Here is a 10,930-nt window from a genome sequence, read left to right on the forward strand (position 1 = left end):
CAAACCACTGTAAAGACAAACTTTCGATAAGTCAAATAAATAGGCCATGTGTGCGAAAGAGACCACAGGAATAACATCAATGCGGGAGCTTTATCCTCTGTTAACACAAAAGAATGTTAAATGTACGGTTAAAGCTCTGGATTTATACAGATTTAAAGTTCACAAAGCTGTGCTTTAATTGAAACAAAAACTGAACAGTTGCAAAATATAAAAACAAAAACAATAAACAGTAAAAACACACAAAAGTAAAGTTAAGCTTTAAGAATGATTGGCAAGATGCAGGTTTCTAAAGGTTTCTGCCTCCAAAAAATACCTTCAAGGCCAAATGGCAATCAATTGCAATAAGAATTTTATTTAACATGATTTTGGTGTGTAATTTATTCATCATTTAAATGTTCTATAATTTATACATATACACGAACTATTTACTTTCTTTAAAGATTTATATATATATATTAGTTCAACATTTATTGTTTCTGCTTGTGTTCATGAATATTAAAGGTTGTCGTTGCTAAAAAAGATTAGATTTGAGCCACATCATAAAGTAATGTTGCGACCCCTGGCAGCAACAATCAAATATACATATCTATGAATCCATGCAACTTGATGTGATTAATTCATTAATTTAGAGACAAAGAAACAAACAATTACTAATAGTTCTTTGTTGTATTTTTTCATAGATTTTCATTTTAAAATATTTGCTGCATTAAAGCATTGTGTTTTGCACTTATATTCCATTGTTTAGTTGAGTTGCTGTACAAATTGTTCACATGGTTCGGTGCAGGGTGCAGGGTGCAGTGTGCAGGTAACCCCCTGGGACGGCCGAAGGGGGGCGCTACGGAAGGAGGGGCTTTCTTTTTTAATACTTGTGCGAACTGGTGAAACGTCTAACGCAGGAACAAAAGACAATGAATGGGTGGGAGAGGTCAGATCAGATGGATCAAACAAAAGTAACACACAGAGGCAATAATTTGTTAATTTTGTTTTTGGAATGCTACGATTCTTTATGCGAAAGTAGTAAGAGAAATTATATAAACGATTCAAAGAGCACACACACTTAAAACCTAACAAAAACAGTAAACTTTAACAAATGATCGACTGACTGGACTGATTGGCAACGAATTACATGGGACAGTGTGTTGGTGTTTTATAGTACTTAGATTTGTGTTTAGGCAATTCAATTTATGTACATTTTAAGGGATGCTTCGTCTCCGACATGCTTTCTTTCGATGCTGCTAAAACACACACATTTGTTTTGCTCTTTTGGATAGTATTTAACTAGTTATTGTTATTGGTTTTTGGCTACGCTTCGGCTCTCTGTGTATACACAAATTAGGACTCAACGTAGATAGATATTATGTATGTATTGTGGGGTTTATGTATATATAGACGCATACACAGCGGGGATATTGCAGGAGGTGGGGACGCGCCGCACGATGCGCCGCCGCCAGCTTAAATTATGAATGAAACAAAATTTTGGACAAAAATCAAAAACAAAACAATAAACAGAGTCTAATGGCGCGAGTCCCTAGGATAGAATTCAGCCAAGATGGAGGCTGGGATACGCTTGAGCATCTCCTTGGGGAAGATACGCAGCAACTGCCAGCCAATGTCCAACGATTCGAAGACAGTGCGGTTCTCGTAGTTGCCCTGCGAAAACAAAATAAACCACATTTGAATTCCCATCAAGGAGCAGGAGATCTGTGTGCGCGACTCACCTGCGAGATGAAGTTCTTCTCGAACTTGGTCAAGAACTCCAAGTACAGCAAATCGTCGGGCGTCAGGGCCTCCTCACCCACGACAGCCTTCATGGCCTGCACGTCCTTGCCGATGGCGTAGCAAGCGTACAGCTGGTTGGACACATCGGAGTGGTCCTTGCGGGTCATGCCCTCGCCAATGGCGGACTTCATCAGACGTGACAGGGATGGCAGCACATTGACTGGAGGGTAGATCTGTCTGTTGTGCAGCTGACGATCGACGTAGATCTGGCCCTCGGTAATGTAACCAGTCAAATCGGGAATTGGATGGGTAATATCGTCGTTGGGCATAGTCAGAATGGGGATCTGGGTAATGGAACCGTTGCGACCCTCCACACGACCGGCACGCTCATAGATGGTGGCCAAATCGGTGTACATGTAACCGGGGAAACCACGACGGCCGGGCACCTCCTCACGGGCAGCGGACACCTCACGCAGAGCTTCGGCGTACGAGGACATGTCGGTCAGGATGACCAGCACGTGCTTCTCGCACTGGTAGGCCAAGAACTCGGCGGCAGTCAGGGCCAGACGGGGCGTGATGATGCGCTCAATGGTTGGATCGTTGGCCAAGTTCAAGAACAGGCACACGTTCTCCATGGAGCCGTTCTCCTCGAAGTCCTGCTTGAAGAAGCGGGCCGTCTCCATGTTGACACCCATGGCAGCGAACACAATGGCGAAGTTGTCGGTGTGATCATCCAGCACCGACTTGCCTGGCAGCTTGACGAGACCGGCCTGACGACAGATCTGGGCGGCAATTTCGTTGTGGGGCAGACCGGCAGCCGAGAAAATGGGAATCTTCTGGCCACGGGCAATCGAGTTCATCACATCGATGGCGGAGATGCCAGTCTGGATCATTTCCTCGGGGTAGATACGAGACCAGGGATTGATGGGCTGGCCCTGGATGTCCAGGAAGTCCTCGGCCAGGATTGGGGGTCCCTTGTCGATGGGCTTGCCGGAGCCGTTGAACACGCGGCCCAACATGTCCTCCGACACGGGGGTGCGCAGGATGTCGCCGGTGAACTCGCAGAGGGTGTTCTTCGCGTCAATGCCCGAGGTGCCCTCGAACACTTGCACCACGGCCTTGGAGCCGCTCACCTCCAGCACCTGTCCGGAGCGGATGGTGCCATCGGCCAGGCGCAGCTGCACGATCTCGGCGAACTTGGGGAACTTGACCTCATCGAGGATGACCAGGGGACCGTTCACACCAGACACGGTCTTGTAGGCTGTTGTCAGAAAATAGTGGAGAAAACATACAAGAAGTTAGAAAATTCCTTCATTCCATTTTCCCATTTCCAATAAGATTTCCCCCATTTGTCGTTGCAACAAAAAAACACGAGTCTAGGCCGCCTGCTCACATGAAACCCCTATGAGAATCTGATAAGAAGGCAACTGTCAAAAGAGAAGTATGGGTGCGAGGGGTGTGGGGGAACTTATGTCAGCTGACTGCCCAACTGGTTTTGGCCGCGGGCCACGAGCTGCAGTGGAAATCTTCAGAGATACGCAAAATGCAAGAGCACATAAAACCATCATTGCATAAAGAAAGGCCCAAATAAATAATTAAATTATTCTCAAAATACACTGCCAAGAAAATAATATTACCAGCAATTACAAGAATTTGTTACATCCACAAATTTAACTGCTTTTTCAAGCTTTTTGCTTCGCTCTCCTCCCACTCCATTCGCAGTCAGGTGCCTGTGGTTGTGCGCTTTGAATGGCAAGTGCAAACAGCTGATCTATGGTAGTCATGTGACGGCGAAAATTTTCAATAAAAATTCACTTATCACTGCGAACGGGCCCTAAAGTCACGTTTAGCCCGCTACAATGGACCAATAATCCCACTCCAGACATTTTCTTGACAATTGGATGCTTTATGGAGCAATTGCCAGCTCAATTTGTGGGTGGGATAGGGTTTTATTGATTTTTTCCTTGTTCTGCTACGCACCAGATTCGTACAAACTGTCATGGCGGCCCGAGAGTATTTTTGCCAGCAGCAAACTTTAATTTCGAATGCATTTGTTCACTTTCTAATTAAATACAATACTCACTCAAACGTGGCTGGGAGATGAAGTCCCGAGATACGGCCAGGACATGTTCCTTGTGTGCTTGATGGGCGTTCATTTTGCACAATGAATTTTCTTTCTACACCGATTCGCCTCTACCTTGAAAATGCACAGCAAATTTCGAGCTGCAAAGAAAATATTCAACTTTAGCTCGGCTGCTTTGCACTTGTTCTGTGTTATTTAAGAGGCAATTGCGTTGAAGCACACATACAATTTTTCAGCTTCGAATAATACTGAGCGACACAAACGCACAATTTTGAGCCTGCGAAGTGGTTGCGAGTACGAAGAAAAATCACTCTGGAATTGGTGGTCTGTGTAAATTTGTTGTGACGTCACGTGCCGTCACATGACTCTAGGGTTGTCTCATAATCGTGCTATATCGATACATCGATAGGCATATTTTCTTGATAATATATTTTCGTTCGCTGTTTTTATTCGTCCTAAATATTAAAATGGCTTTTTTTGTGTGATATATCATCAACGAAACCACTTTTAAGATATCCGGGCAAACATACACAATTTTCCTGTTGTTTCACGTCATCAGAACGCTACATTTGAATTTACTTATCGATGTACAGAGTTGGCAGCAAACAAATGTCGGTATTTTCATGCGATAAATGAAAGTTGAAGTTGGCGGCTATACAATTTTATTTTGAAAACATTCTGTGGCTCTATTCAATGCAAAAACTAATCAGTGTCTGTTTTAAAGCTATCTCAACGAAACATTGCAGTTTTCAGCCACTTAGAATATGCATAGAGTAAATAATTTAAAAGATCAAAAACATGTTAATCAAAGATAAAGTCATTAAAAATGTCTTAAAGCAGCTGAGTCTTAACATTAATTTTTAAAATTTATTTTAATGCACATTTTTTCACTCAGACGATACAGTTTGAAAATCAAACTATCGATGGCTTCGGAAATTGTCTGGCTGCTATCGTTGGCTCTCAATTGCGAAAAATCATCGATAGTTCCGATAGTGTATCGATAGTTTTCCACCGATGGGATTATTGGAAAGTTTTTTATGGAACGTTTAATTAAATTATAATAGTTGTTTATTTGGTGCACACACAAAAGCGGTTGCAAGCGCACACAGTGTAGCACCGAACACCGGACTGAGCCCGAAAACAGCAGAAATCTCTGAATTTTCTCGAAACCCATCCGCCCGCATACCGTGGCAACAAAAACAACTGCAGCGGCCAGCGAGCACACAAAGAGAGGACAGCACACAAGTCCACGCATCGCACTACGACCAACGCAAAACCCGTTTCCCGTGCGCCTCTTTATTCGATTTGCATTGTAGCACCCCCCGCCCCCCGCGGACTGTGCTGCGGCGGTATTGGTGCCACACTAAGGGGCGTCTATAGCTTCTATCGAACTCGCGAGTGAACTGCATTATGATGGTGGAGTCCGACGGTACTGCCGATGCCACTCGCCGCCTCAACGTGAAGAAACAAACGCTGGACGATGCGTACGCGGTGCCCGCCAACTTCCTCGAAATCGATGTGGTCAATCCACTGACCACCATGGCGGCGGGCAAGAAGCGCTATACGGACTACGAAGTTCGCATGCGGGTGAGTAGAATGACAGAGAGGGGCGGTGGCGATCCCAAAGTCGCTGAGTTTGCAAAAATTGCCCAAAACAGTAGATAACTGTTCAATGTGTGTGTGTATGAGTGTGAGAGAGCGAACGACTGTGATTGTGTGTGCGCTGTGTGTCCGGGTGATACGCCTATAAAGCGGAGCGATAATTATTAGTCACAATTGCAGTCCGCTGACACCGATCCGGGCCTTGAGTCATGTGGGGGGGTGGAAGTGGGATAATGATTGCACTGATTGGACTGTCAATGCGGGTGCGGTGCTCTCGAGGAACTTGTCACTAATCCCAGCTTTTTCTCTGTCTTCCCTCCCTCTTTCAGACAAACTTGCCGGTCTTCAAGGTGAAGGAATCGAGCGTGAGACGGCGCTACAGCGACTTTGAATGGCTAAGAAACGAACTGGAAAGGGACAGCAAGGTAAGCACATCGGAATCGTTGAATGGAAATCTTGATAATCCCTCCATCTCTCTGATTGTTTAGATTGTGGTGCCGCCACTGCCGGGTAAGGCCTGGAAGCGGCAGATGCCGTTCCGCGGTGACGAAGGCATCTTCGACGAGAGCTTCATCGAGGAGCGTCGCAAGGGCCTGGAGGCGTTCATCAACAAGATAGCCGGTCATCCGCTGGCGCAGAACGAGCGGTGTCTGCACATGTTCCTCCAGGAGAACGTCATCGACAAGAACTATGTGCCGGGCAAGATTCGCAACACATAAGGAGACGACGACGACAACAAAAACAACAGAATCAACAGCAATGCAATGAAGCAACAACTCGAACGAACAAAACCGTTACGAACTCTATTAGGGAGTAGACCCGATCCGTGTGTATGTGTATGTGTGTGTGTGCTTAGCAAGATTAAGAAGGAACGAAGACCTGAAAGGGTGGGGAAGGGCGAGAGATGGAGCCAAGAAATAGAAGTAAAGGAATCTGTTTATTATTCGGTGCAAGCGGAAGTGCGGTGGAAGCGGAAGGCGGAAGTTTAAGTGGACGTTACGTCGCTACTGCTGCTGCTCAGTTAATGTTGAAGCATTGGGAGTTTTTAAATGCTAAATTCAAGTTTATATGGTATACATACATTATATACAATATATATATATATACATACAATACATATATTTACATAATAGTGTACATAATACATACATACCTACCACGCCCACTCAATGATTGACGACTCCTCTCTAACCCCCAAATGCAAGTCCCGTTGCCAAAAGTCTTGGCAGCTCCATTCCCCCCGCCATCAACGCGGGACCCCGTCAGTGTAGTTGTGCGACATTTTAAAATTATATTTGTTTATCGTCAAATTGCAGCAGTAAGAAAGCAGCAAAAGTTATAAATGTATCCTCCCTCGCCCTAAAAGAAATGGAAACCGTCAAACTATATGAAAATTATGGAATATTTTGAATCAATTTAGTGAATAATATTGTACTTCGAATCAAATTAAAATAATTAAAACAAACAAACACATTTGCAATCATTTTTGATAACGATTTTTAAAATCGGAAACTGTTGAGATTGCCGGCATGGCGCGTCGCGTCATTGTGCGCAGGGCTACACAATCGAATCAAAGCAGGCTGTGCGAGTGAGACAGATCTACGGGTGCTGCTCATAATCTGCTTCACCAGCCCTGGCGACTCGTGTGTGTTTTTTGTTTTTTATTTGTTTTTGGCATGGACTCGGCGGATTCTCCCACAAAAACGCAATCCAGCGAGGATGAAAACTACAGCCTACTGTGCCAAGCCCACGAACAATTCAACAAGTAAGCGCCCCTCATGAATTCCGCAGCCACAGACCCGGCAAATCCAGACCTGTTTCACACCCATTGCAGCACCGAGTACGACCGCTGCCTGGAGCTCCTACAGCAACTCGACACCAAGGGCGAGAGCAGCGGACCCATCCTGCGGCACAATCGGGCCGTCGTGAACTTCTACAAGAGCGGCTGCACCCAGCACGCGGCGCTGCTGCAGGAGCTGGAAGAACTGGCCACCGACGTGAAGGCGCCACAAGGGATGGGCGAGGCCGGTGCCGGCCTGTCCCTGAAGCAGGGTGCCAGCGCAGCTACAGTGGCCCGGTACAACAAGGCAGTCATCTACTACCACCGGCACATGTACGGCACGGCGCTGGAGAAGCTGGCTCCGCTGGTGACCAGGCTGGAGGCCCTGGAGAAGAGCATGTCCGCGCTGGTGGCCACGCTGCAGCTGCAGCTGCTGCTGGCAACCAACCAGCTGAACCGCGCCGAGGCCTTTCTGGACTACTTGCAGTACACGCTGAATCTGGTGGACAAGGCGCCCAGCAGCAATCCCGATGAGGTCGTGCCGGCGACAGCCACAACCGCCGCGGCCACGCCCAGTACAGTGGTGGCTACCCAGGGGTCGGATGCAACTGTTGCACGTGTGACTGGGGACAGCAGTGGCAGTCTTCAGCTGTTGCAGCTGCTGACGCATGTGCTAAATCGGAAGCCGGTGGTCATAACGGAGGACGGGACGCCACATTATGCGGCGCTGAAGGCGCAGCAGTACTACATCATGAAGGACTTCCAGATGGCCGCCAAGCAGCTGATGCGCATCAACAACGAGTGCACACAGGCAGGGTAAGACTTTTAAAGTAAATACCATTCTCTAGAGCTGCAGCTAACAGTTGACCCTTCTCTTGCAGCACGGTAACGCCTCAGCTGAGCACCTGCATTGCCAACAATATGGGCGTCATCCATCTGAGAGTGCGTCACTATGCCATAGCGGCGAAGTTCTTTCAAAACGCCCTGAACTTCGATAAGCATCTGGCCGCGAACCTCAGGGAGAGCACGCTCCAGACGATGAGCTCGGCACACTCGTGCGAGATCCTGTACAACCTTGGCATCGCCATGCTCCATCTACGCCGTCCGAAGGAGGCCTTTCAGTGCCTGCTCGTGCCCGTCAAGCAGTTTCACAGCAACCCGCGACTCTGGTTGCGCATGGCCGAGGCCTGCATCATGGAGCACGAGGCAGTAAGTACCGAGAAACCCATCCCTAAGCATGGAGATTATTTATTTGACTTTGCAGAATCTGGCAGAGGACGAACGTCAGTCGTTAGCTGGAGCTGCCACCCCGCCTTCATCCACGTCGTACGCGTAAGTGCCGCCCAGAATCCTGATAAAGCTTCGACTTATTCTTGCAACTGTTCCACAGACCACAATCGGCTGGTGTGCCGGAGCCAACACTGGAGTTTGCTGCCCTATGCCTGCGCAGTGCTCTTACTCTGACGCTGCACCACAAGGCTAGCTTCCATTTGGTTTACTCGCCGGAGGAGACACCCGAGCAGCGGGATCCCACGCAGCAGTCGTGGCGCCAACTGCAAGACAATAATTTTTGCAACCCATCGAAACCGATTAGCCTGGAATCGCTTGAAAATATGCTGGCCGCCATCTATGCGGCGCACAGCTTCGTTTCGCTGCGCCTGGGCGATCACATAACGGCCCTGGAAATGGCCGAGCAGCTTCTACGCGGCGAGCGTCTGTCGGATGCACACAAGTAAAGAGTCCGCCCTGATTGCTAGCATATTATAGATTACTTAAACTCTTATTGTATCCACAGATTGCTGGGCCATATGTACGCCGGCGAAGCGCTGATGCTGATGGACAAAGCCGCGGAGGCGCGCGATCATTTGGATCCGACATTTGTTAGCTCTCTGGATGCCTTTGATCTGGAGACACGCGACTGGCAGCTCAAGTCGCTGGACGCTGCCCAGAATGTGGTGCGGTACAACCTGGCCGTGGCCATGACCCTGCAGAACGACTATCAGCAGGCGAAAACCTTCCTCTCCACACTCACCCACTCGATTGTGAGCATCAAGGCGCGTGCGCTACGTCGCTACATAGACCTCAAGTTGGGAGCACCCAATGCCAACGCCGTTACCGCCGGATCGCTCAGTTAGACATACAAATCAAATGTGTAAATAATAGACGGAATCGAAACATGAATGGAGTGCAGATTGAGAACACATTGTAAATATAGAGAAATCAAGTCGCTGACAGACAGAGTCCCGCAGAGTTTTTCCTAAAACGATTTCATCGCCAATTTGTTAGGCTAACCATGAAAAATCTTTGCAATTTCTCTCGCTATAAGTAACCTTTAGAGATTTAAGCAGTTTGCAATGATTAGTCGGTTGGTTCTGTTGCTTTTGTTGGCTGCTGGCAGCTTGGTTGACTTTGCCACATCGAATTCTGTGAGTGGCAGCTTGGTAGATTTCCAGCTCCCCTGACTTAGCTTTATCCCTCACCCAAGCTGAGTCTCGTTGGCATGCACAACTATCCGGTGGAGCAGCACAGGCTGACGACGAGAGATGGCTACATCCTCACCATATTTCGCATTCCGTACTCGCAGCGTGAAGGCGGACGCAAGCAGGTTGTCTTCCTGCAGCACGGCATCACTGGCTCCTCCGATGATTGGCTGCTGAGCGGCCCCAACAGTGGGCTGCCATTTCTGCTGGCCGATGCGGGCTTTGACGTGTGGCTGGGCAACTCTCGGGGCAATGAAAACGGACGCGCGCACAAGATACTGGATCCCAAGAACGACACATTCTGGAAGTTTAGCTGGCACGAGATTGGGGCCTACGATCTGCCAGCACAGATCGACTATGTGCTGAGGAAAACGAAGCAAGCGGCGCTGCATTTTGTTGGTCACTCACAGGGCGGCACCGCCTACGTGGTGATGCTCGCGGAGCATCCAAAGTACAATGAGAAAATAATGACAACAAATCTGCTGGCACCCCTGGCCTTCTGCAGCAATATGGAATCGAAGCTTATGACGCTGGTACTGAAGGTAAACGATTACATGGTCGAGGGGGAGTATACTCCGGGCAGCCTGACGCAGCACACGTTATCCGAAGTGGTGTGCTCCACCATGATTGGGAAGCACCTCTGTCAGGACATGCTGTTCACGCTCATCGGTGGCAAGTCGCCGCACATAAACAGGGTGAGTAAGGTGCTCCGGATATTCATGAATAATCTGTTATCAAACTACCGCAGACACTCATCCCGCAGCTGGGAAATAAGGCATCATTCGGCTTCTCCAACAGGCTGCTGAAGCACTACGCGCAGGTGTTCAAAACGGGTCGCTTTGCCAAGTACGATCATGGGAATGCCACGAATCTGAGGGTTTACGGTACGAGTCGGCCGCCACTCTACGAGCTGAGCAACGTTGCGCCGGCAGACAGGGTGAATATGTTCTACAGCGACAACGACCAGCTGCTGTCAGCTGAGGATGCGCAGACACTTGGCCAGCGCATTGCTGCCACTCAGCATCACGTGAAGGTGAAGAACTGGAACCATTTGGATTATGTTTACGCCACAGACGTCGTGCAGGTCATCTACCGACAGCTAATTCAATCGATCCGTGACTACGAGGCGAGTCCCATCTGATTTGAATGCTATTTAAATATATGCCAGAGAAGTTGTATTATTCCCTCAATGCTTCATCGTTTTACTCTTTCTACAACCCGTGGACTAGTCCGATTTAAATATGTATTTTCATGATTTTCAGATGC

The 10,930-nt window shown here is 48.0% G+C and overlaps 4 protein-coding genes across 4 annotated transcripts; 3 read left to right on the top strand and 1 right to left on the bottom strand.

Moving 5' to 3' along the window:
- Positions 1–672: 672 nt before the first annotated feature.
- Positions 673–4,180, bottom strand: LOC117897292 (V-type proton ATPase subunit B). The gene is made up of 4 exons (XM_034806033.1): positions 4,029–4,180; positions 3,803–3,942; positions 1,719–2,980; positions 673–1,650 (listed from the first exon to the last, which is right to left on the bottom strand). The coding sequence occupies exons 2-4, from the start codon at positions 3,873–3,875 to the stop codon at positions 1,513–1,515; spliced, it is 1,473 nt and encodes a 490-aa protein (XP_034661924.1). The 5' UTR covers positions 3,876–3,942; positions 4,029–4,180; the 3' UTR covers positions 673–1,512.
- A 629-nt stretch (positions 4,181–4,809) lies between these two features.
- LOC117897296 (sorting nexin-12) lies at positions 4,810–6,151 on the top strand. Its single transcript, XM_034806040.1, has 3 exons — positions 4,810–5,389; positions 5,734–5,829; positions 5,893–6,151. Exons 1-3 carry the CDS (start codon positions 5,213–5,215, stop codon positions 6,121–6,123), a joined length of 504 nt encoding a protein of 167 aa, XP_034661931.1. The 5' UTR covers positions 4,810–5,212; the 3' UTR covers positions 6,124–6,151.
- Positions 6,152–7,008: 857 nt separating this feature from the next.
- On the top strand, positions 7,009–9,432 carry LOC117897290 (CCR4-NOT transcription complex subunit 10). Its single transcript, XM_034806031.1, has 6 exons — positions 7,009–7,169; positions 7,239–8,000; positions 8,066–8,393; positions 8,449–8,516; positions 8,575–8,916; positions 8,980–9,432. Exons 1-6 carry the CDS (start codon positions 7,081–7,083, stop codon positions 9,317–9,319), a joined length of 1,929 nt encoding a protein of 642 aa, XP_034661922.1. The 5' UTR covers positions 7,009–7,080; the 3' UTR covers positions 9,320–9,432.
- Positions 9,433–9,500: 68 nt separating this feature from the next.
- Positions 9,501–10,842, top strand: LOC117897295 (lipase 3-like). Its single transcript, XM_034806039.1, has 3 exons — positions 9,501–9,610; positions 9,670–10,359; positions 10,413–10,842. Exons 1-3 carry the CDS (start codon positions 9,539–9,541, stop codon positions 10,803–10,805), a joined length of 1,155 nt encoding a protein of 384 aa, XP_034661930.1. The 5' UTR covers positions 9,501–9,538; the 3' UTR covers positions 10,806–10,842.
- Positions 10,843–10,930: the final 88 nt, after the last annotated feature.

The sequence above is a fragment of the Drosophila subobscura genome, chromosome O, assembly GCF_008121235.1.
Source record: "Drosophila subobscura isolate 14011-0131.10 chromosome O, UCBerk_Dsub_1.0, whole genome shotgun sequence".
NCBI classification, from domain to species: domain Eukaryota; kingdom Metazoa; phylum Arthropoda; class Insecta; order Diptera; family Drosophilidae; genus Drosophila; species Drosophila subobscura.

What these genes read in the sequence shown, in the direction of transcription:
- LOC117897292 (XM_034806033.1), bottom strand. Translation starts at nt 3,875, where the DNA reads ATGAACGCCCATCAAGCACACAAGGAACATGTCCTGGCCGTATCTCGG. An exon ending in CATCTCCCAGCCACGTTTGA is followed by an intron (nt 2,981 to 3,802) that starts GTGAGTATTGTA and finishes TTCTGACAACAG; the next exon opens with CCTACAAGACCGTGTCTGGT. An exon ending in AGAAGAACTTCATCTCGCAG is followed by an intron (nt 1,651 to 1,718) that starts GTGAGTCGCGCA and finishes TTGTTTTCGCAG; the next exon opens with GGCAACTACGAGAACCGCAC.
- LOC117897296 (XM_034806040.1), top strand. Translation starts at nt 5,213, where the DNA reads ATGATGGTGGAGTCCGACGGTACTGCCGATGCCACTCGCCGCCTCAAC. An exon ending in ACTACGAAGTTCGCATGCGG is followed by an intron (nt 5,390 to 5,733) that starts GTGAGTAGAATG and finishes TCCCTCTTTCAG; the next exon opens with ACAAACTTGCCGGTCTTCAA. An exon ending in AACTGGAAAGGGACAGCAAG is followed by an intron (nt 5,830 to 5,892) that starts GTAAGCACATCG and finishes CTGATTGTTTAG; the next exon opens with ATTGTGGTGCCGCCACTGCC.
- LOC117897290 (XM_034806031.1), top strand. Translation starts at nt 7,081, where the DNA reads ATGGACTCGGCGGATTCTCCCACAAAAACGCAATCCAGCGAGGATGAA. An exon ending in GCCCACGAACAATTCAACAA is followed by an intron (nt 7,170 to 7,238) that starts GTAAGCGCCCCT and finishes CACCCATTGCAG; the next exon opens with CACCGAGTACGACCGCTGCC. An exon ending in GCATCATGGAGCACGAGGCA is followed by an intron (nt 8,394 to 8,448) that starts GTAAGTACCGAG and finishes TTGACTTTGCAG; the next exon opens with AATCTGGCAGAGGACGAACG.
- LOC117897295 (XM_034806039.1), top strand. Translation starts at nt 9,539, where the DNA reads ATGATTAGTCGGTTGGTTCTGTTGCTTTTGTTGGCTGCTGGCAGCTTG. An exon ending in ACTTTGCCACATCGAATTCT is followed by an intron (nt 9,611 to 9,669) that starts GTGAGTGGCAGC and finishes CCCTCACCCAAG; the next exon opens with CTGAGTCTCGTTGGCATGCA. An exon ending in AGTCGCCGCACATAAACAGG is followed by an intron (nt 10,360 to 10,412) that starts GTGAGTAAGGTG and finishes AAACTACCGCAG; the next exon opens with ACACTCATCCCGCAGCTGGG.